At 39.9% G+C, this 17,092-nt stretch overlaps 1 protein-coding gene across 1 annotated transcript in view; it reads right to left on the bottom strand.

The window, feature by feature from the left end:
- The window catches only part of FAM184B (family with sequence similarity 184 member B), a 166,768-nt gene that overhangs the window by 20,384 nt on the left and 129,292 nt on the right, over nucleotides 1-17,092 (bottom strand). Inside the window, exons 9-10 of the mRNA XM_059164983.1 lie at nucleotides 7,603-7,732; nucleotides 6,686-6,898 (exon numbers count right to left, since the gene is read on the bottom strand). Of these exons, the coding sequence (XP_059020966.1) occupies nucleotides 6,686-6,898; nucleotides 7,603-7,732 (343 nt within the window). The remainder of the gene's footprint in view (nucleotides 1-6,685; nucleotides 6,899-7,602; nucleotides 7,733-17,092) is intronic.

Genomic DNA, 17,092 nt, shown 5'->3' with positions numbered 1-17,092 from the left:
TTTGGGATCCAGACCTTGTCGGAGAAGGTATGGTGGTAGCTCACTGGTGGAGAAGATCACTAGCTATCCAGGCCACTGTTGGTTCAGTTACTGGTCGAGCAGGAACAACCCTCCATAGTACAGAGGAGCCACAGGTGGGTGATTTTCGGAGAGAATAGGGGTGCCCATGCAGGTGTGAGGGCCAGAGCAGATGATGGTATTTGTCTCAGGAGGCTCACAGAAAACAAATCTCTGGGCTACAGGAAACAGTGGCCAGTCGGGGTGGCGGTGGGGGGATTACAGGGAGAGTCAGAGTAAGCTGTGCCGGTGTGAGGACTGCCTTCCTTCCAGGACAGCAGTCACTCGGCCCAGGCCAGGTCTGTGAGGTCACTGTAAGCTTACTGGGGCAGAGGAGCACCAGATGTCCTCACACAGCCATGTCGCTCTTCAATGAGCAAGTGAAGCCAGAGACAAAGCAAAAACACAGCCACCAGAACCAGGAAGAGAAGAAGCCTCTCTCCTCCTACAAGGTGTCTCCAGTGCCCTCTACTGATAAAGCTTAATATGATGCTCCATGTGAAGGAGAAATGCTTCAGGAATCTTGGGTCATTACTGCAGGGCAGACAGGGAAGAGTGAATTGGGAGATGAGAGACAGAAAACTGAGAACAGAAGGCAAATTCCCTAATATTTTACATGCCTATCGATATTTGTATTCAATTCTTTTTTTTAATTTATTTTTTATTTTCAGCATAACAGTATTCATTATTTTTGCACCACACCCAGTGCTCCATGCAATCCGTGCCCTCTATAATACCCACCACCTGGTACCCCGACCTCCCACCCCCCACCCCTTCAAAACCCTCAGATTGTTTTTCAGAGTCCATAGTCTCTCATTACAGTTATTAATATTTGTAATAGAATTTCTCAGAATTATGCATTGGCTTCTAATATACTGTTTTGCTGCCTGTGAGATGTCCCATGACATTCTGATTCAAATAATTTGTGTCTAGAATCACTTTTCCTCACTGGGAGCTTTTGGAATTTCTTCTGTTTCCCTGGTGTCCTGAAATTTCAAGATGAGCCTTGGTAGAGGTCTTTCTCCTATGGTTCTAAGGATTTCATTATTTCTTTGAAAATACTTTCCCTTTCTAAAGTTGGAAAGAACTCAAATATATGGAGGCTAAAGAGCATCCTACTAAAGAATAAATGGGTCAACCATGAAAATAAAAAAGAATTGAAAAAATTCATGGAAACAAATGAAAATGAAAACACAACTCCTCAAAATCAGTGGGACACAGCAAAAGGCAGTCCTGAGAGGAAAGTATATAGGAATACAAGCCTTTCTCAAGAAACAAGAAAGGTCTCAAGTATACAACTTAATCCTACACCTAAAGGAGTTGGAGAAAGAACAGCAAAGAAAGCCTAAACCCAACAGGAGAAATCATAAAGAGCATAAATCAATGAAATAGAAACCAAAAGAACAGTAGAAAAGAGAAAGGATCCAAATAAATAAAATCATGAATGAAAGAGGAGAGATCACAATCAGCACCTAAGAAATACAAACAATTATAAGAACATATTATGGGCAACTATAGGACAGCAAATTTGACAATCTGGAAGAAATGCATTCCTAAAAATGTACAAACTACCAAAACTGAAGCAGGAAGAAATAGAAAACCTGAACAGACCCACAACAAGTAAGGAGATTAAAGCAGTCATCAAAACTCTCCCAACAAACAAGAGCCAAGGGCCAGACAGCTTCCAGGGGGAATTCTACCAAACATTTTAAGAAGAATTAATACCTATTCTCCTGAAATTGTTCCAAAAAACAGAAATGGAAGGGAAACTTCCAAACTCATTTTATGAGGCCAGCATTGCCTTGATCCCAAAACCAGACAAAAATCCCATCAAAAAGGAGAAAATTACAGAAAAATAGCCTTGATGAACACAGATGTGAAAATTCTCACCAAAATACTAGCCAATAGGATCCAACAGCACATAAAACGGATTATTCACCATGACCAAGTGGGTTTATTCCAGGGCTGCAAGGTTGGTTCAACATCCACAAATCAATCAATGTGATACAATACATTAATATAAGAAAGAACAAGAATCATATGATATTCTCAATAGATGCTGAAAAGGCATTTGACAAAGTACACCATCCTTTCTTGATCAAAATTCTTCACAGTGTAGGCATAGAGGGTGCATACCTCAATATCATCAAAGCCATCTATGAAAAACCCACAGCAAATATCATTCTCAATGGGGAAAAACTGAGATCTTTTCCCCTAAGGTCAGGAACATGGCAAGGATGTCCACTATCACCACTGCTATTCAACATAGTACTAGAAGTCCTAGCCTCAGCAATCAGACCACAAAAAGAAATAAAAGACATCTAAATCAGCAAAGAAGTCAAACTATCACTCTTTGCAGATGATATGATACTTTATGTGGAAAACCCAAAAGACTCCACTCCAAAACTGCTAGAACTCATACAGGAATTCAGTAAGTGTCAGGATATAAAATCAATGCACAGAAATCAGTTGCATTTCTTTATACCAACAGCAAGACAGAAGAAAGACAAATTAAGGAGTCGATCCCATTTATAATTGCACCTAAAACCATAAGATACCTAGGAATAAACCTAACCAAAGAGGCAAAGAATCTGTACTCAGAAAACTATAAAGTACTCATGAAAGAAACTGAGGAAGACACAAAGAAATGGAAAAACTTTCCATGCTCATGGATTGGAAGAACAAATATTGTGAAAATATCCATGCTACCTAAAGCAATGTACACATTTATTGCAATCCCTATCAAAATACCATCAATTTTTTTTCAAAGAAATGGAACAGATAATCCTAAAATTTATATGGAACCAGAAAAGACCCTGAATAGCCAGAGAAATATTGACAAAAAAAGCCAAAGTTGGTGGCATCACAATTCCAGACTTCAAGCTCTGTTACAAAGCTGTAATCCTCAAGACAGTATGGTAGTGACACAAAAACAGCCACATAGATCAAAGGAACAGAGTAGAGAGCCCAGAAATAAACCCTCAACTCTATGGTCAACTAATCTTCAACAAAGGAGGAAAGAGTGTCCAGTGGAAAAAAGACAGTCTCTTCAACAAATGGTGTTGGGAATATTGGATGGCCACATGCAGAAAAATGAAACTGGACCATTTCCTTATACCACACACAAAAATAGACTCAAAACGGAATAAAGACCTCAGTATGAGACAAGAATCCATCAAAATCCTTGAGGAGAACACAAGCAGCAACCTCTTTGATCTCAGCTACAGCAACTTCTTCCTAGAAACATCACCAAAGGCAAGGGTAGCAAGGGCAAAAATGAACTTTTGGGACTTCATCAAGATCAGAAGCTTTTGCACAGCAAAGGAAACAGTACACAAAACCAAAAAAACAACTAACAGAATGGGAGAAGATATTCACAAATAACATATCAAATAAAGGGGTAGATTCCAAAATCTATGAAGAACTTCTCAAACTCAACACCTGAAGAACAAATAATCCAATCAAGAAATGGGCAGAGGACATGAATAGACATTCTACAAAGAAGACATCCAGAAGACACATGAAAAAGTCCTCAACATCACTTGGCATCAGGGAAATACAAATCAAAACCACAATGAGATACTACCTCATACCAGTCAGAATGGCTAAAGTTAAGTCAGGAAATGATAGATGTTAAAGAGAATGTGGAGAAAGGGGAACCCTCCTACACTGTTGGTGGGAATGCAAGCTGGTGCAACCATTCTGGAAAACAGCATGGAGTTTCCTCAAAAACTTGAAAATAGAGCTACCCTAAGACCCAGCAATCACACTCCTGTGTATTTACACTAAAGATACAAATATAATGATCCAAAGGGGCACATGCACCCGAATGTTCTTAGCAGCAATGTCCACAATAGCCAAGCTATGGAAAGAACCTAGATGTCCATCAACAGATGAATGGATAAAGAAGATGTGGTATATATACACAACGGAATACTATGCAGCCATCAAAGGAAATGGAATCTTGCCATTTGTCATGACGTGAATGGAACTAGAGGGTATTATGCTGAGTGAAATAAGCCAATTAGAGAAAGACAATTATCATATGCTCTCCCTGATATGAGGAGTTTGAGAGGTAGAGTGGGGGGTTTGGGAGGTAAGGAAGGAAAAAATGAAACAAGATGGGATTGGGAGGGAGAGACTCTTAATCTCACAAAACAAACTGAGGGTTTCTGGGGGTGGGGGGGGTAAGGACAGGGTGGTTGGGTTATGGACAGGGTGGGGTGGGTATGAGCTATGGTGAGTGCTATGAAGTGTGTAAGTCTGATGATTCACAGTCCTGTATCCCTGGGGCAAAAAATACATTATATCTTAATAAAAACAATTAATAAAAATAAATTTAAAAAAAAACAAAAAAAATACTTTCCCCTCCTTTATCTCTTTCTGGAATCCCAAATGTTATATATGAGCCTCCTAGTTGTGTCTCTACACTTTGTGTTCCTTCTCTCCAACCACCCATTTCACTGTTGTGTGTGGGTGTTTTTTTTTCTTCTGGTTTCTGGAAGGTTTCTTCATTTTTTCTATTTCAACTCATTTCCTGGGACGCCTGGGTGGCTCAGTTGGTTAAGCAGCTGCCTTTGGCTCAGGTCATGATCCCAGCGTCCTGGGATCAAGTCCCATATCGGGCTCCTTGCTCCGCAGGGAGCCTGCTTCTCCGTCTGACTCTGCCTGCCTCTCTGTCTGCCTGTGCTTGCTCTCGCTCGCTCTCTCTGACAAATAAATAAAATCTTTAAAAAAAAAAAAAAAAAACACTGACTTAATCTATTTCAACTCATTTCCTGACTTTTAGAAATCCTGTGATCATGTTTTTTATCTAAAGAACTCTTCCTTAACCTAATTGCCCCTCCTTTACAAATAGCATGTTGTTCTTTCACAGATGCAAACATCACCTTTTAATTTTGAGGAGATCAATACTCATCGAAGCTTTTTTTTCTTTCTGCTGACTGCATTAGCCATTTCTTCTGAGTCTGTTCCTTCTCCTCCCGGTTATTTTAGACTCTAAAGTCCATGTTAGAGGCTTCCCTAAAAAGTTCAGTAATTGCTGTGCTTTCTTATTAAAGATGGAACGCTGAGATGGAGTTACTTGGAAGAGGGTCCGTGGGGTGCTGGGCTCCTTTAGAGGGTGACCAGATGGCCAACTAGCAATTTTACTGGAAGTCCACAAATGTGAGACTCTAGGTCTTTTCTCTAGGATGGTTTAATTTCCCCAGAGAACATTCTCCAGTCTCCTACTTAGGGAGTATTTAAGTTCTAGATGCTTGACTTCTAGAGCTGAACAGGAGAATGCACTTCTGGGGACCACAGAGAGGTGGCAGTGGTCCAACAAATAGCTCAGTATACAGATTTTCACCTGAACCTATTCTCAGACCCAAGCTTCATCCCAGCCCCTGTGAATCATATTTCCTAACTCAGAGTCTCTCTGGCTCAGTTTATCCAGGGATTTCCCCCAACCCAATCTCTTGTCTTTAAATAAGGGAGAGCTAATTGCTTGCCTGTGCTGGCGGAGCTGGGAATGTGACATTCTATGTCAGTCATATTCCTCATCTCATTCTTGCCTCTGTGATAACTGCTACCTCCAAATTCCTGAGCATTTCTGAGCTCTGCCATGGAATCAGCTTGATTCTCATCCTCTCTCTGCAGGCTTGAGCTTTGGCTTGAGCTTCTCCGCTCTGTGAAGCCACAAGCTATTTCCTCATTTCTGTCCTGTTCTCATGTAGCGGGGCTCAAGGGCACAGATGCCTCCTGCTTTATCTGGAATAGGAGTATGCTTTGGCTTTGTGTTTCCTTATTGTTTCCTGGACTGTTTCCAATAAGAAAGGATTCAAAAGCATTTATTCTGTCACCTTAAAACCAGAAATCCATTTTTTCCACTTATTCATGGACATCTCAAAGAGGTGGATTTCAATACCCCCAGTGTATAGAAGGGGAAATTAAACTTGAAACTGTAATTCAGTGAGAGACTTTTCTAAGGAGCTATCCTGAACTAGGAAGAGATTCAGGGTCTGAACAGACACAGATGTTTCTCGGCCCCACGCAGGTTCAGGTGGCAGATCTGATGGTATAAGGAAGTCATTAGATAGAGCATAAAGATGCTATAACCGGGGAAGACAGTCTGTTGTGACAGTCGTAGTGGGAGCCCCAGCTCCTGAGGGAGCAGGAGCAAAGGCCTTCTGGGAAAGTAGAAGGTAGACGAAACCTGCTCCTCTTGGATTACACATCATGGTGCACTTGACCTGCTTGTTCCAACTTTCCAGCTTGCCCTCTCTGTTTTTGTCTCCCATGCGAGTCCGACCCCCCAGCATGCATCACGCACAACATTGCCCAAGTCATAAAGCTGTTCTTATGTTATCAAGGTCACATAGAAATAGGGATACGCAGTACAAGTAGCCAAACAGACCTAAGTGTGAATCCTCGCATGGCCACATCCTAGCTGTGTGACCCTGAGCAACTTACTGAATCCCTCTGAGCCTTTTTCCTCAACTGGAAGAAGGAAATGTGATAATAGTGACCCTGGAAGATTCACGTAGGGATTAGAGATCATGTACAAAATGCACCCCGTCTAGCACATGACAGATGGTTCCATGGCAAGGGCTCAGTAAGTAGTGGACTTCCTAATTCTCCCCCTTACCTTGAGTTCTTGATTTTTGGCCTTCTCAAGCGTGCGCAGGGCTCGCTGGTGGGAGGCCTCGAGCTGGGCTTTCACGGCCTGGTTCTGCTGAATGGTCTCCTGGAGCTCGTGCTGCAGCTTCTCCCTTTCGTGGTCGGAGAGTTGCTTGAGCTCCTGCAGGTCCTCCCTGTAGGTGCTGGCGCACTGCTCCAGAGCCTGCTGCATCTGGGAGACCTGCCCCCCCCATGGCATCCTGCCCTCAGGCTGCGCCCTCTCCCTCCCCCTTCCCTTCCTGAGGGGCTTGAAAACAAGTAAGTGCCCTGGACATCTCCTCAACCCAGCTGAACCTCCTCTATCTGAGGGAACTCTGAAGGGGAGTGCTGTAACCTTGAAAAACCTGTGATGGCCAGTCTTCTGGAGGCTTCTCAGCTAGAGCCACGAATATCAGGTCAGAAGGGCAGAAGGCCAAGAAAGCCTTCCCTGATAACTCCCTTGAGTATTACACCCACTCCCCCATGACCAGACAGCTTCTCAATCCTTTTGACCTTGTTCTGTTTTTCCTTTTTCCTAAAATCGGATCATCCTCTAATATGCTATGTGCTTTATTTCTTTCTTATGTCTGGTATTTGGGGTCTGTTCCCACTTCCTCTGCTATAATACAAGTGCTGTAATGCAGGACTTTGCCTGGGTTTGTTCACTAATGTACCCCAAGTTTCTAGAAGGTTCCTAGCTCATAGGAGGTGCTCATGGGCCACAGGAGTTATTAAATAAATGAATGAATACAGAGAACCAAGAATCCCACTTTGTCCTGACCTGGAATGCCCTCCCAGCCCAGACATGAATCAGGTTCTGTATGTATTTCCAACATTGTCTGGAAGAAGGAGAAGGAGGCCGGGTTCCACCAGCAGGAGGGCATCTCCCCACCATGGCTGTCCTACCTGGGCCTGCAATCTAGCCTTCTGGCTTTGCCACTCCTCCTGTAGACGCTGGATTTCTGGTGCCTTCTCCTTCAGCAAAGAGTGCAGTGGAGGTTGCAGGTCACTTCCCTCCTTAAGGGGCACGTCAATCCTTTGAAGACAGAGAGGTGCAAATCACAAAAGATCCAGGGCTGGGAATGACATGACCACCTGGGACTGGGAGAAGGGAGTTCCCATGGCAGGGACCGGGGTAAGAAGTATCTTCCTTGGATTTAAGAATGTAACCTGGCACACAGTTCTAAGTGTTACTGCACAATTAGGATTCAGCTGGAGCCCAAAGGTTTTAGTGGGTGCTTAATGACTGGCTGTTAAAGCGACTGAGAGGGGCACCTGGGTGGCTCAGTGGGTTAAGCCTCTGCCTTCAGCTCAGGTCATGATCCCAGGGTCCTGGGATCAAGCCCTGAATGTGGCTCTCTGCTCGGCGGGGAGCCTGCTTCCCTATTCTCTCTGCCTGCCTCTCTGCCTACTTGTGATCTCTGTCAAATAAACAAATAAAATGTTTAAAAACAAACAAACAAGCAAAAATGCTGAGAGCTTGGCATTGGTTATGGGGGCTTAGTTAGTCCTTGGGGCTCTGAAAAAGAGGCCTCTCTGAATTAAAAATAGAGCTTCCCTATGACCCTGCAATTGCACTACTGGGTATTTACTCCAGAGATACAGATGTAGTGAAAAGAAGGGCCATCTGTACCCCAATGTTTATAGCAGCAATAGCCACAGTCGCCAAACTGTGCAAAGAACCAAGATGCCCTTCAACAGACGAATGGATAAGGAAGATGTGGTCCATATACACTATGGAGTATTATGCCTCCAACAAAAAGGATGAATACCCAACTTTTGTATCAACATGGACAGGACTGGAAGAGATTATGCTGAGTGAAATAAGTCAAGCAGAGAGAGTCAATTATCATATGATTTCACTTATTTGTGGAGCATAACAAATAACATGGAGGACATGAGGAGATGGAGAGGAGAAGGGAGTTGGGGGAAATTGGAGGGGGAGATGAACCATGAGAGACTATGGACTCTGAAAAACGATCTGAGGGTTTTGAAGGGGTGGGGGGTGGGAGGTTGGGGGAACCAGGTGGTGGGTATTAGAGAGGGCACAGATTTCATGGAGCACTGGGTGTGGTGCATAAACAATGAATTCTGTTACACTGAAAAGAAATTAAATAATTTAAAAAAAGAGGCCTCTCTGGTCTAATTTCACAATACTTCCTGCAGATGAAAAAAATAGTGAAATAATAATACTTTACTTGAATACAGTACTTGACACTTTTCAAAGTAGGCTCATGTCTTTGACTGGCTGTCCCAGGGATACACTGCAGGGTAGCACACAGGTTTTTATGGATAGAGCATGAATGAGAAGATGCTGGCTTAAAGCTACAGTGGTTTCTTCTGTATTCTAGCACAGATGCTCATGGATCTTTTTGGAGGACACCTTCCCTTACCTAGAGCTGAACTTTTGAACCAGGTGAGAAATTAAAATATAACTGGTTGAGATGGGGATTTTAAGCATTTATCCTGTGTAGTGATGTAAAAGGATGCCACGCAGTAGGCATCTCTGCAGAGTTTGCTGGAATGTCAGTGGTGTTTTCTTCCTACGCTTAATTAAAAAAAAAAAAAAGATTTATTTATTTATTTGAGAGAGAGAGACAGAGACAGAGAAAGAGAGAGAGAGAGAGAGAGAGATTAAGAGCACGTGCTGTTGGAGGGGAGGGGCAAAGAGAGAAGGAGAGAGAGACTCAACCGGACTCCACGCTAAGCACGGAGCTCAGTGCAGGGCTCAATATCACGACAGTGAGATCACATCCTGAGCCAAAACCAAGAGTCATACTGTGCCACCCAGGTGCCCCAGTGTGTGCTTAACTTTTTACAAAATCATCAAACGGTTTTCTGAGGTACTGCCCCATGCTATGCTCCAACCAGCAACGTATGAGAGTTTCAGTTACTCCACATTATAGTCAACATTTTGTGTCTTCAGTACTTTTAATTTTAGTCATTCCAGGGAGTGTGAAATGGTATCTTACTGTAATTTTAAATTGCATTTCCCTGCTGACTCTGATGTGAAGTGCATATTCATGTCCTTATGTGCCATTCTTTATTTGCAAGTGTGCTCAAGCATTTTGTCCATTTAAAACTGTATTTGTCTTTTCTATTATTGGCTTATAGCAATTCTTTATATACTCTGGCTGCAGACTGGATAGCTTTTTCCAGCCTGTGATTTGTTTATTCATTTTCTTAATAGTATTTTTTAATTAGCAGAAATTTTAATTTTGATGAAGATCAATTTGTCAACTTTTTTCTTGGATGATTATTGCTTTCATGTCCTAAAAAATCACCATGCACCCCCAAATTGCAAAGAGGTTTTCCTATGCTTTATTGTTTTACATTATATATTTAGAGTTAGTTATTGTACATGGGGTGAAGTTAGGGTTGAAGTTCATTTTTTTTCCATATATTGATTCAGTTACACCACCATTTGATGAAAAAATCATCCTATATCCCTGGGGTTGTTGCCTTGGCACTTTTAACAAAAATGAATCCAACATCTTTTGTTGGGTCTATTTCTGGACACTCCATTATTTTTCATTGATCAGTTTGTTTATTTATATATTGATACCACATCGTCTGCATTATTCTAGCTTCATAATGTCTTGAAATTAGGTAGCCTGAGTCCTCCAACTTGACTCTTCAAGGTTCTTCTTTTCTTTTTCTATGTCCTTTGCTTTTCCACTTCAATATTGAAAACAGCTTATTTCTTTCTACAAATAAAGCTACTAGGATTGTATTTGGGATTGAACTGAATCTATAGTTCAATTTAGAGTAATGTCTTAACACCAGTGAGTATTTCAATCATATCATTCTGTCTGTAAATAAGACATTTTTTACTCTTCTCAGTTGTAGCTCTTTTTCTTGCTTTATAGGACAGGCCAGGACAGTGTTAAATAGTGAGAGCAGAATGTTTGCCTTGTTCCCAATCTTAGGAGGAAAGTGTTCAACATTCACCAGTGGGTATATTTTTCTGTAATTTATCATGATTATCTTTTTCAGGTTAAAGAACTTCCCTGCTATTCATGGACTGCACACTTTTTATCATGAGAGGATGTTAAATTTTGTCAAATGTTTTTCTGCACCTACTGAGATGATTATTTACTTTTTCCCCCTTTTTTTTTTTTTAAAGATTTTATTTATTTATTTGACAGAGAGAGATCACAAGTAGGCAGAGAGGCAGGCAGAGAGAGAGAGAGAAGGAAACAGGCTCCCTGCTGAGCAGAGAGCCCGATGCGGGACTCGATCCCAGGACCCTGAGATCATGACCTGAGCCGAAGGCAGCGGCTTAACCCACTGAGCCACCCAGGCACCCCCCTTTATTTTTTAATGGACAAATTCACATGAATGCTATTCACATGTTAAGCCAACACATTCCTGGGGAAATCCTACTTGATGATGATGTACTATCCTTTGATTTGATTTCCAAATATTTTGTACAGAATTTTGCATTCATGAAGAATGTCCATTTGTTATTTTCTTTTCTTTTAAATGTATTCATTAGGTTTTGGTACCAGTCATGCTGATCTCATAAAACAAATTAAGGGGGATCTATACTCTTTTTCTGAAAGAGCTTATGTCAGACTACTATTATTTCTTCTTTGAAATACTTGATAAGAGGCCGCTGGATGGCTTAGTAGGTTAAGTATCCAACTCCCAATTTCAGCTCAGGTCACGATCTTGAGGTCCTGGGATGGAGCCCCACATCAGGCTCTTCACCCAGCCAGGAGTCTGCTTGGGATTCTCTCTCTCCCTTTTCCCCTCCCCCTGCTTATGCTCTCTCTCTCTCAAATAAATAAATCTTTGAAAATAAAATAAAATAAATAAAATTGTTGATAAAACTCACTAATGACATCAACTGGGGCTGGAGTTATCCTTTAGAGAATTTTTTAAATTAATTCAATTTTTTTCTCACCATAGCACACATCCTCCTCAATGTTCATCACCCAGCCATGAGTTACTTATATTTTCCATTTCTTCTAGTGCCATTTTTATAAGTTGTATTTTTCAAGGAATTTGCTCTTTGGTGAAATCACTGATAAAAAGATTGTTCATAGATTTTCCTTATTTCCCTTTACTATCTATAGAATCTATAGGGATGTCCCTCTTCCATTCCTCTTTCTTGTTTTCCCTAATCATTCTTAGTTTGAGTATATAATTTTCTAGAACTAATTTTTCGTTTTCTCAATTTCTTCTATTAGCCCATTTTCTGTTTCATGGAGTTCTGCTCTTATCTTTCTTTCCAATTTAATTTAATATCTTTATTTTTAATATCTTTATTTTACCTTCTTTATATCTTTATTTAAAATATCTTTATTTTGGGAGAAGGGGGTGGGATTATGGACATTGGGGAGGGTATGTGCTTTGGTGAGTGCTGTGAAGTGTGTAAACATGGTGATTCACAGACCTGTACCCCTGGGATAAAAATATATGTTTATAAAAAAATAAAAAATTAAAAATTAAAAAAATATCTTTATTTTACCTTTATCTAATAAGATCTTTATTTTATCTTCCAATTTTACTTAATATCTTTCCTTCCAGATTTAACTTCCTTATCCTTTTCTAATTTAAGATAAAAACACAGAAATAATTGATGTTAGAGCTTTCTTTTTAAAGTAGGAGTATTTAAAGCTATGGTTTGCCTTCATTAGCTATCTCTCCCAAATTCTGACATGTCTTATTATCATGGAATTTGAAGTAGTTTCTCATTTCCACTGTGATTTTATTTTTTGGCTAATAGATTATTTAGGAGTATTCTGTATAAGTTCCAAATATCTGAGGATTTTCTCAATAGCTTATCATTCTGGATTTCTTACTTAAAAAAAAAAATTTATTAATTTACTTGAGAGAGAAAGCTAGCATGAGCAGGGAGCAGGGGCAGAGGGAGGGGCAGAAGCAGGTTCCCAGCTGAGCAGGGAACCTGACATGGGACTCTATCACAGGACACTGGGATCATGACCTGAGCTGAAGGCAGACGCTTAGCCAACTGAGCCACCCAGGAGCCCCTTATTCTGCATTTCTAATTTAATTCTTTTGTGGTAGACAGAGTATATTTCAGAGAATATTCCAATCCTTGAAACTTATCAAGATTTACTTGTGGCCCTACATTGGAGAAAGTACAATGTGCCTTGAAAGAAGATCTGTTCAGCATTGTTCAGACCATTATCTACAAATGTCAGCTAGATTAGGTTAGCTGATAATGTAACTCAAATCTTCTGTATCCTCACTGCTATTAGGCTAGTTGTCCAAATCCTCAGAGAAAGGTGTCACAATCTCCAACTGTGGCTGTGGATTTCTCCCTTTCATTCTCTCACTGTTGGCTTCATTATTTTTAAAGCTCTGTCATGAGGTCAGACACATTTAGGATTGTGGTCTTCCAGATGAACTGACTCCTTTACCATTATAACATATCCCCTTTCATCCCTGGTAATATTCCTTGTTCTGAAGCCTCCTCTGACATGAATTCAGCCACATTAGCTTCCTTCTGCTTACTGTTTGCCTGGCATAGTTCATCCTTTTATCGTCAGAACTATCTGTGCCTGCATCAGTTTACAGGGCTGCCGTAACAAAACAGCATAGTATGTGTGGCTTAAAAAACCAGAAATGTATTTTCTCACAATTCCGGAAGCTAGATGTCTAAGATCAAGGTGTCAGATTTGCTTTTTTTCTGAGGCTTCTCTTATTCTGAGGCTTACAAATGGACACCTTCATGTTGTGTCCTTACACTGATGTTCCTCTGTCTCTGTTTTCTGCATGCTGGTCTCTTCTTATAAGGACATCAGTCTTGTTGGATTAAGGCTGCCTTAATAATCCCATTTTAACTTAATTACCTTTTTAAAGGCCCTACCTCTAAGTATATCACATTCTAAGCTCCTCAATGTATGAGTTTGGGGGAGGGGACACACTTTTGCTCATAATAGTGTCTTTATATTTAAATGTCTCTCTCCTGGACAACATATAGCAATGTCTTGCCTTTTTATCCTGACAATTTCTTCCTTTAAATGGTATATTTGGTTCTTGAATACTGTAATTATTGCAATGATTGGGCTTAAGTCTATGTCTTGTCATTTGCTTTCTATTTGCCTAATCCTTTTTCTTACTGTTGGCCTTCTCTTCCTCCTTTCTACCTTCTTACCTGGCAAATATTTTTCAGTCTTCCATTTTATTACTTTATTGAAATTTTTTTAGTTCTTCTTTGTATTAATGTTTAATGTTCCTCTATGGGTTGTAATTTGTATCCTTAATTTATGACAATCTATTAGAGTTAATAAGGTAACTCTTGATGTAAAATGTAAGTCTGTTACAATGATATCATTCCATTAATCCTATCCCTGTCCTAGCAGCCCAAATGTCTATCAATAGGTTAATGGGTAAAAAAAATGTGGTGTATGTATATATGATATGAAAGTGTGTGTGTGTGTGTGTGTGTGTGTGTGTGTGTGTGTGTGTGTGTGTATAAAATATCACTCAGCCATAAAAAAGAATGAGATCTTGCCATTTGTAACAACATGGAAAGATCTGAGGACATCTATGCTAAGTGAAATAAGACAGAGAAAGACAAATACCATATGATTTCATTTATATGTAGAATCTGAAAAACAAAGCAAACAGATTTTTTAAAAGGCAGAAACAGACCCATAAATATAGAGAACACACTGATGGTGCCAGAGGGTAGGGGGTTGGGAGATGGGCAAAACAGTTAAAAGGGAGTGGAAAGTACAGGGTTCCATTTATGGAATGAATAGGTCACAGGGTTGAAAGGTATGGTGCAGGGAATATAATAAGGAATAATGAGGAGGAGGAGGAGGAGGAAGAAGAGGAGGATAGAAAAAAAACCTAACCCTGTCCTTTGTGCTAATAGTCATATCTTGTCAATAAGATACATTATGAATCTCATAATAAAATGTTGTTAATATCATTATAATTATTTTTCTTCTTAAGTAGTTGGATGTGTTCTGTTTTAAAGTAATTAAAAGAAGGTAAAATAATACTCTTCTATATTGACCTATATGTTTACCATTTCTGATGCTCTTCATTTTCTCCTATAGATCCAAGTTTAAATCAGGTATAACCTCTTTTTAGCTTAAATAAATTCCACTAGCACTTATTATAGTGCAGGTTGGTTGGTGAAAAATTCTCTTAGCTTTTATGTACCTGAAAATGTTTTTATTTCACTCTTGTTTTTGAAGGATATTTTCACTTGATTTAGAATTTGGAGTGGACAGGATTTCTTGTTTTCGTTTTTATTTTTAATTTTTTTTCCATGTTCCAAGATTCATTGTTTATGCACCACACCCAGTGCTCCATGCAATACGTGCCCTCCTTAATACCCACCACCAGGCTCACCTAACCCCCCCCTCCAAAATCCTCAGATTGTTTCTCAGAGTCCATAGTCTCTCATGGTTCATCTCCCCCTCCAATTCCCCCTAACTTCTCCTCTCCAACTTCCAATGTTCTCTGTGTTATTACTTATGTTCCACAAGTAAGTGAAATCATATGATAATTGGCTCTCTTTGCTTGACTTATTTCATTCAGCATAATCTCCTCCAGTCTCATCCATGTTGATACAAAAGTTGGGTATTCATCTTTTCTGATGAAGGTATAATACACCATTGTATATATGGACCATATCTTCTTTATCTATTCATCCACTGAAGGGCATCTTGGCTCTTTCCAGTTTGGTGACTGTGGCCATTGCTACTATGAACATCAGGATACATATGGCCCTTCTTTTCACTAAATCTGTATCTTTGGGGTAAATACCCAGAAATGCAATTGCAGGGTCATAGGGAAGCTCTATTTTTAATTTCTTAAGGAATCTACACACTCTCTTCCAAAGTGGCTGCACCAACTTACATTCCCACCAAAAGTGTAAGAGGGTTCCCCTTTCTCCACATCCTCTCCAACACTCTTTGTTTACTGTCTTGTTAATTTTGGTCATTCTAACGGGCGTAAAGTGGTATCTCAATGTAGTTTTGATTTGAATCTCCCTGATGGCTAGTGATGATAAACATATTTTCATGTGTCTGTTAGCCATTTTATGTCTTCATTGGAGAAGTGTCTGTTCATGTCTTCTGCCCATTTTTTAACATGATTATCTGTTTTTTGAGTGTTGAGTTTGAGGAGTTCTTTATAGATCTTGGATATCAGCCCCTCTGTTTTTGATTTTGTTTGTTTGTTTTGCCTTTTAGGACTTTAATGATAATGTTCAGGTGTTTTTTGGAAAGCAGAAAGAGTATGAGGCTGGAAGGCCAAGAAGGAGTTAATTGTCACTAGCACTCATGAGAATTCAAGTGTTCCCTGTATTTTTAATTTGTCTTTTAAGACTTTGGGGGTTATTTTTTCTTTTCAGCAACTTTTCTTGGATGTATCTAGAGATTTCTAGGATGTATCTATGACGTTGCCTTTGGATTTATATTGTTGGGAGTTCACTGAGCTTCCTGACTGTGTAAGTTGATGTTCCTCATCAAGTTGAGAGACTATTCAGCTATTATTTCTTCAAATATATTTTCCTGCTCCATTTTCTTTCTCTTCTTCCTTCCGGGCTCCAACTATATGCATGTTAGACCATTTGATTTTGTCCCACAGGTCACTGAGGATCTCTCCATTAATTTTTTTCCCCCCTTTATTCTCTGGATAAGATAGTTTCTGTTAATCTGTATTCAAGTTGGCTATTGCACACACCAGTGAGATTTTCACTTTGAAAACTGTACTTTACAGTTTCAGAATTTCCCTTTGTTTCAAGGTTTCATGTCTCTGTTGAATTCCCTATATGTCCACTGATTATAATGGTCTCTCCTTCATGTCCTTGAACATACCTCTTACAATTGTTCTAAAGTCCTTCTCTGCTAATTCTAACATCAAGGCCATTTTAGGGTTTTTTTCTATTGGCTGATATTCTTTCTTGATTACAGGTCACATTTTTATGCTTCTTTGCATTCTCATAATGTTTTTATTGTATGATGCATATTACAGATAATATAATTAATATAATATAATAAATATAATACTGAATAATAGGAAGTCTAGATTATGTCTTCCTTTCAAAAGTGTTGATTTTTTTTCTGCCAGGCAGCTAAACTACTGAAAGTCTTTTCTGATCCTTTGAGGTTTGAGCTTATCTTTCGTTAGAGCTGGTGAATTTCAATATTGTCTTCTGTTCTAGGGTATGGATGTGTTTCTTACCCATAAAGTATGACCTCCATGAGGTCTCCACTGAAAGCCTATATTGCCTTGGAAGATTTTTCTATCCCAGCTAAGCTGGGACTGCACCATCTCCCAGCACGGCCTGTCCTCTGGGATTTTTCATTTACTCAACACCAGAGCAGCCACACACATCAAGCCCCATGGAACACCATCTTGTGTGTTCTCTCAAGCCCTTGTCCAGGGACTTACAGCAAAT

The sequence above is a fragment of the Mustela lutreola genome, chromosome 1 (assembly GCF_030435805.1).
Source record: "Mustela lutreola isolate mMusLut2 chromosome 1, mMusLut2.pri, whole genome shotgun sequence".
Lineage (NCBI taxonomy): Eukaryota > Metazoa > Chordata > Mammalia > Carnivora > Mustelidae > Mustela > Mustela lutreola.
The sequence above is the reverse complement of the archived record's forward strand: the minus strand, read 5'-3'. Positions and strand labels throughout refer to the sequence as shown.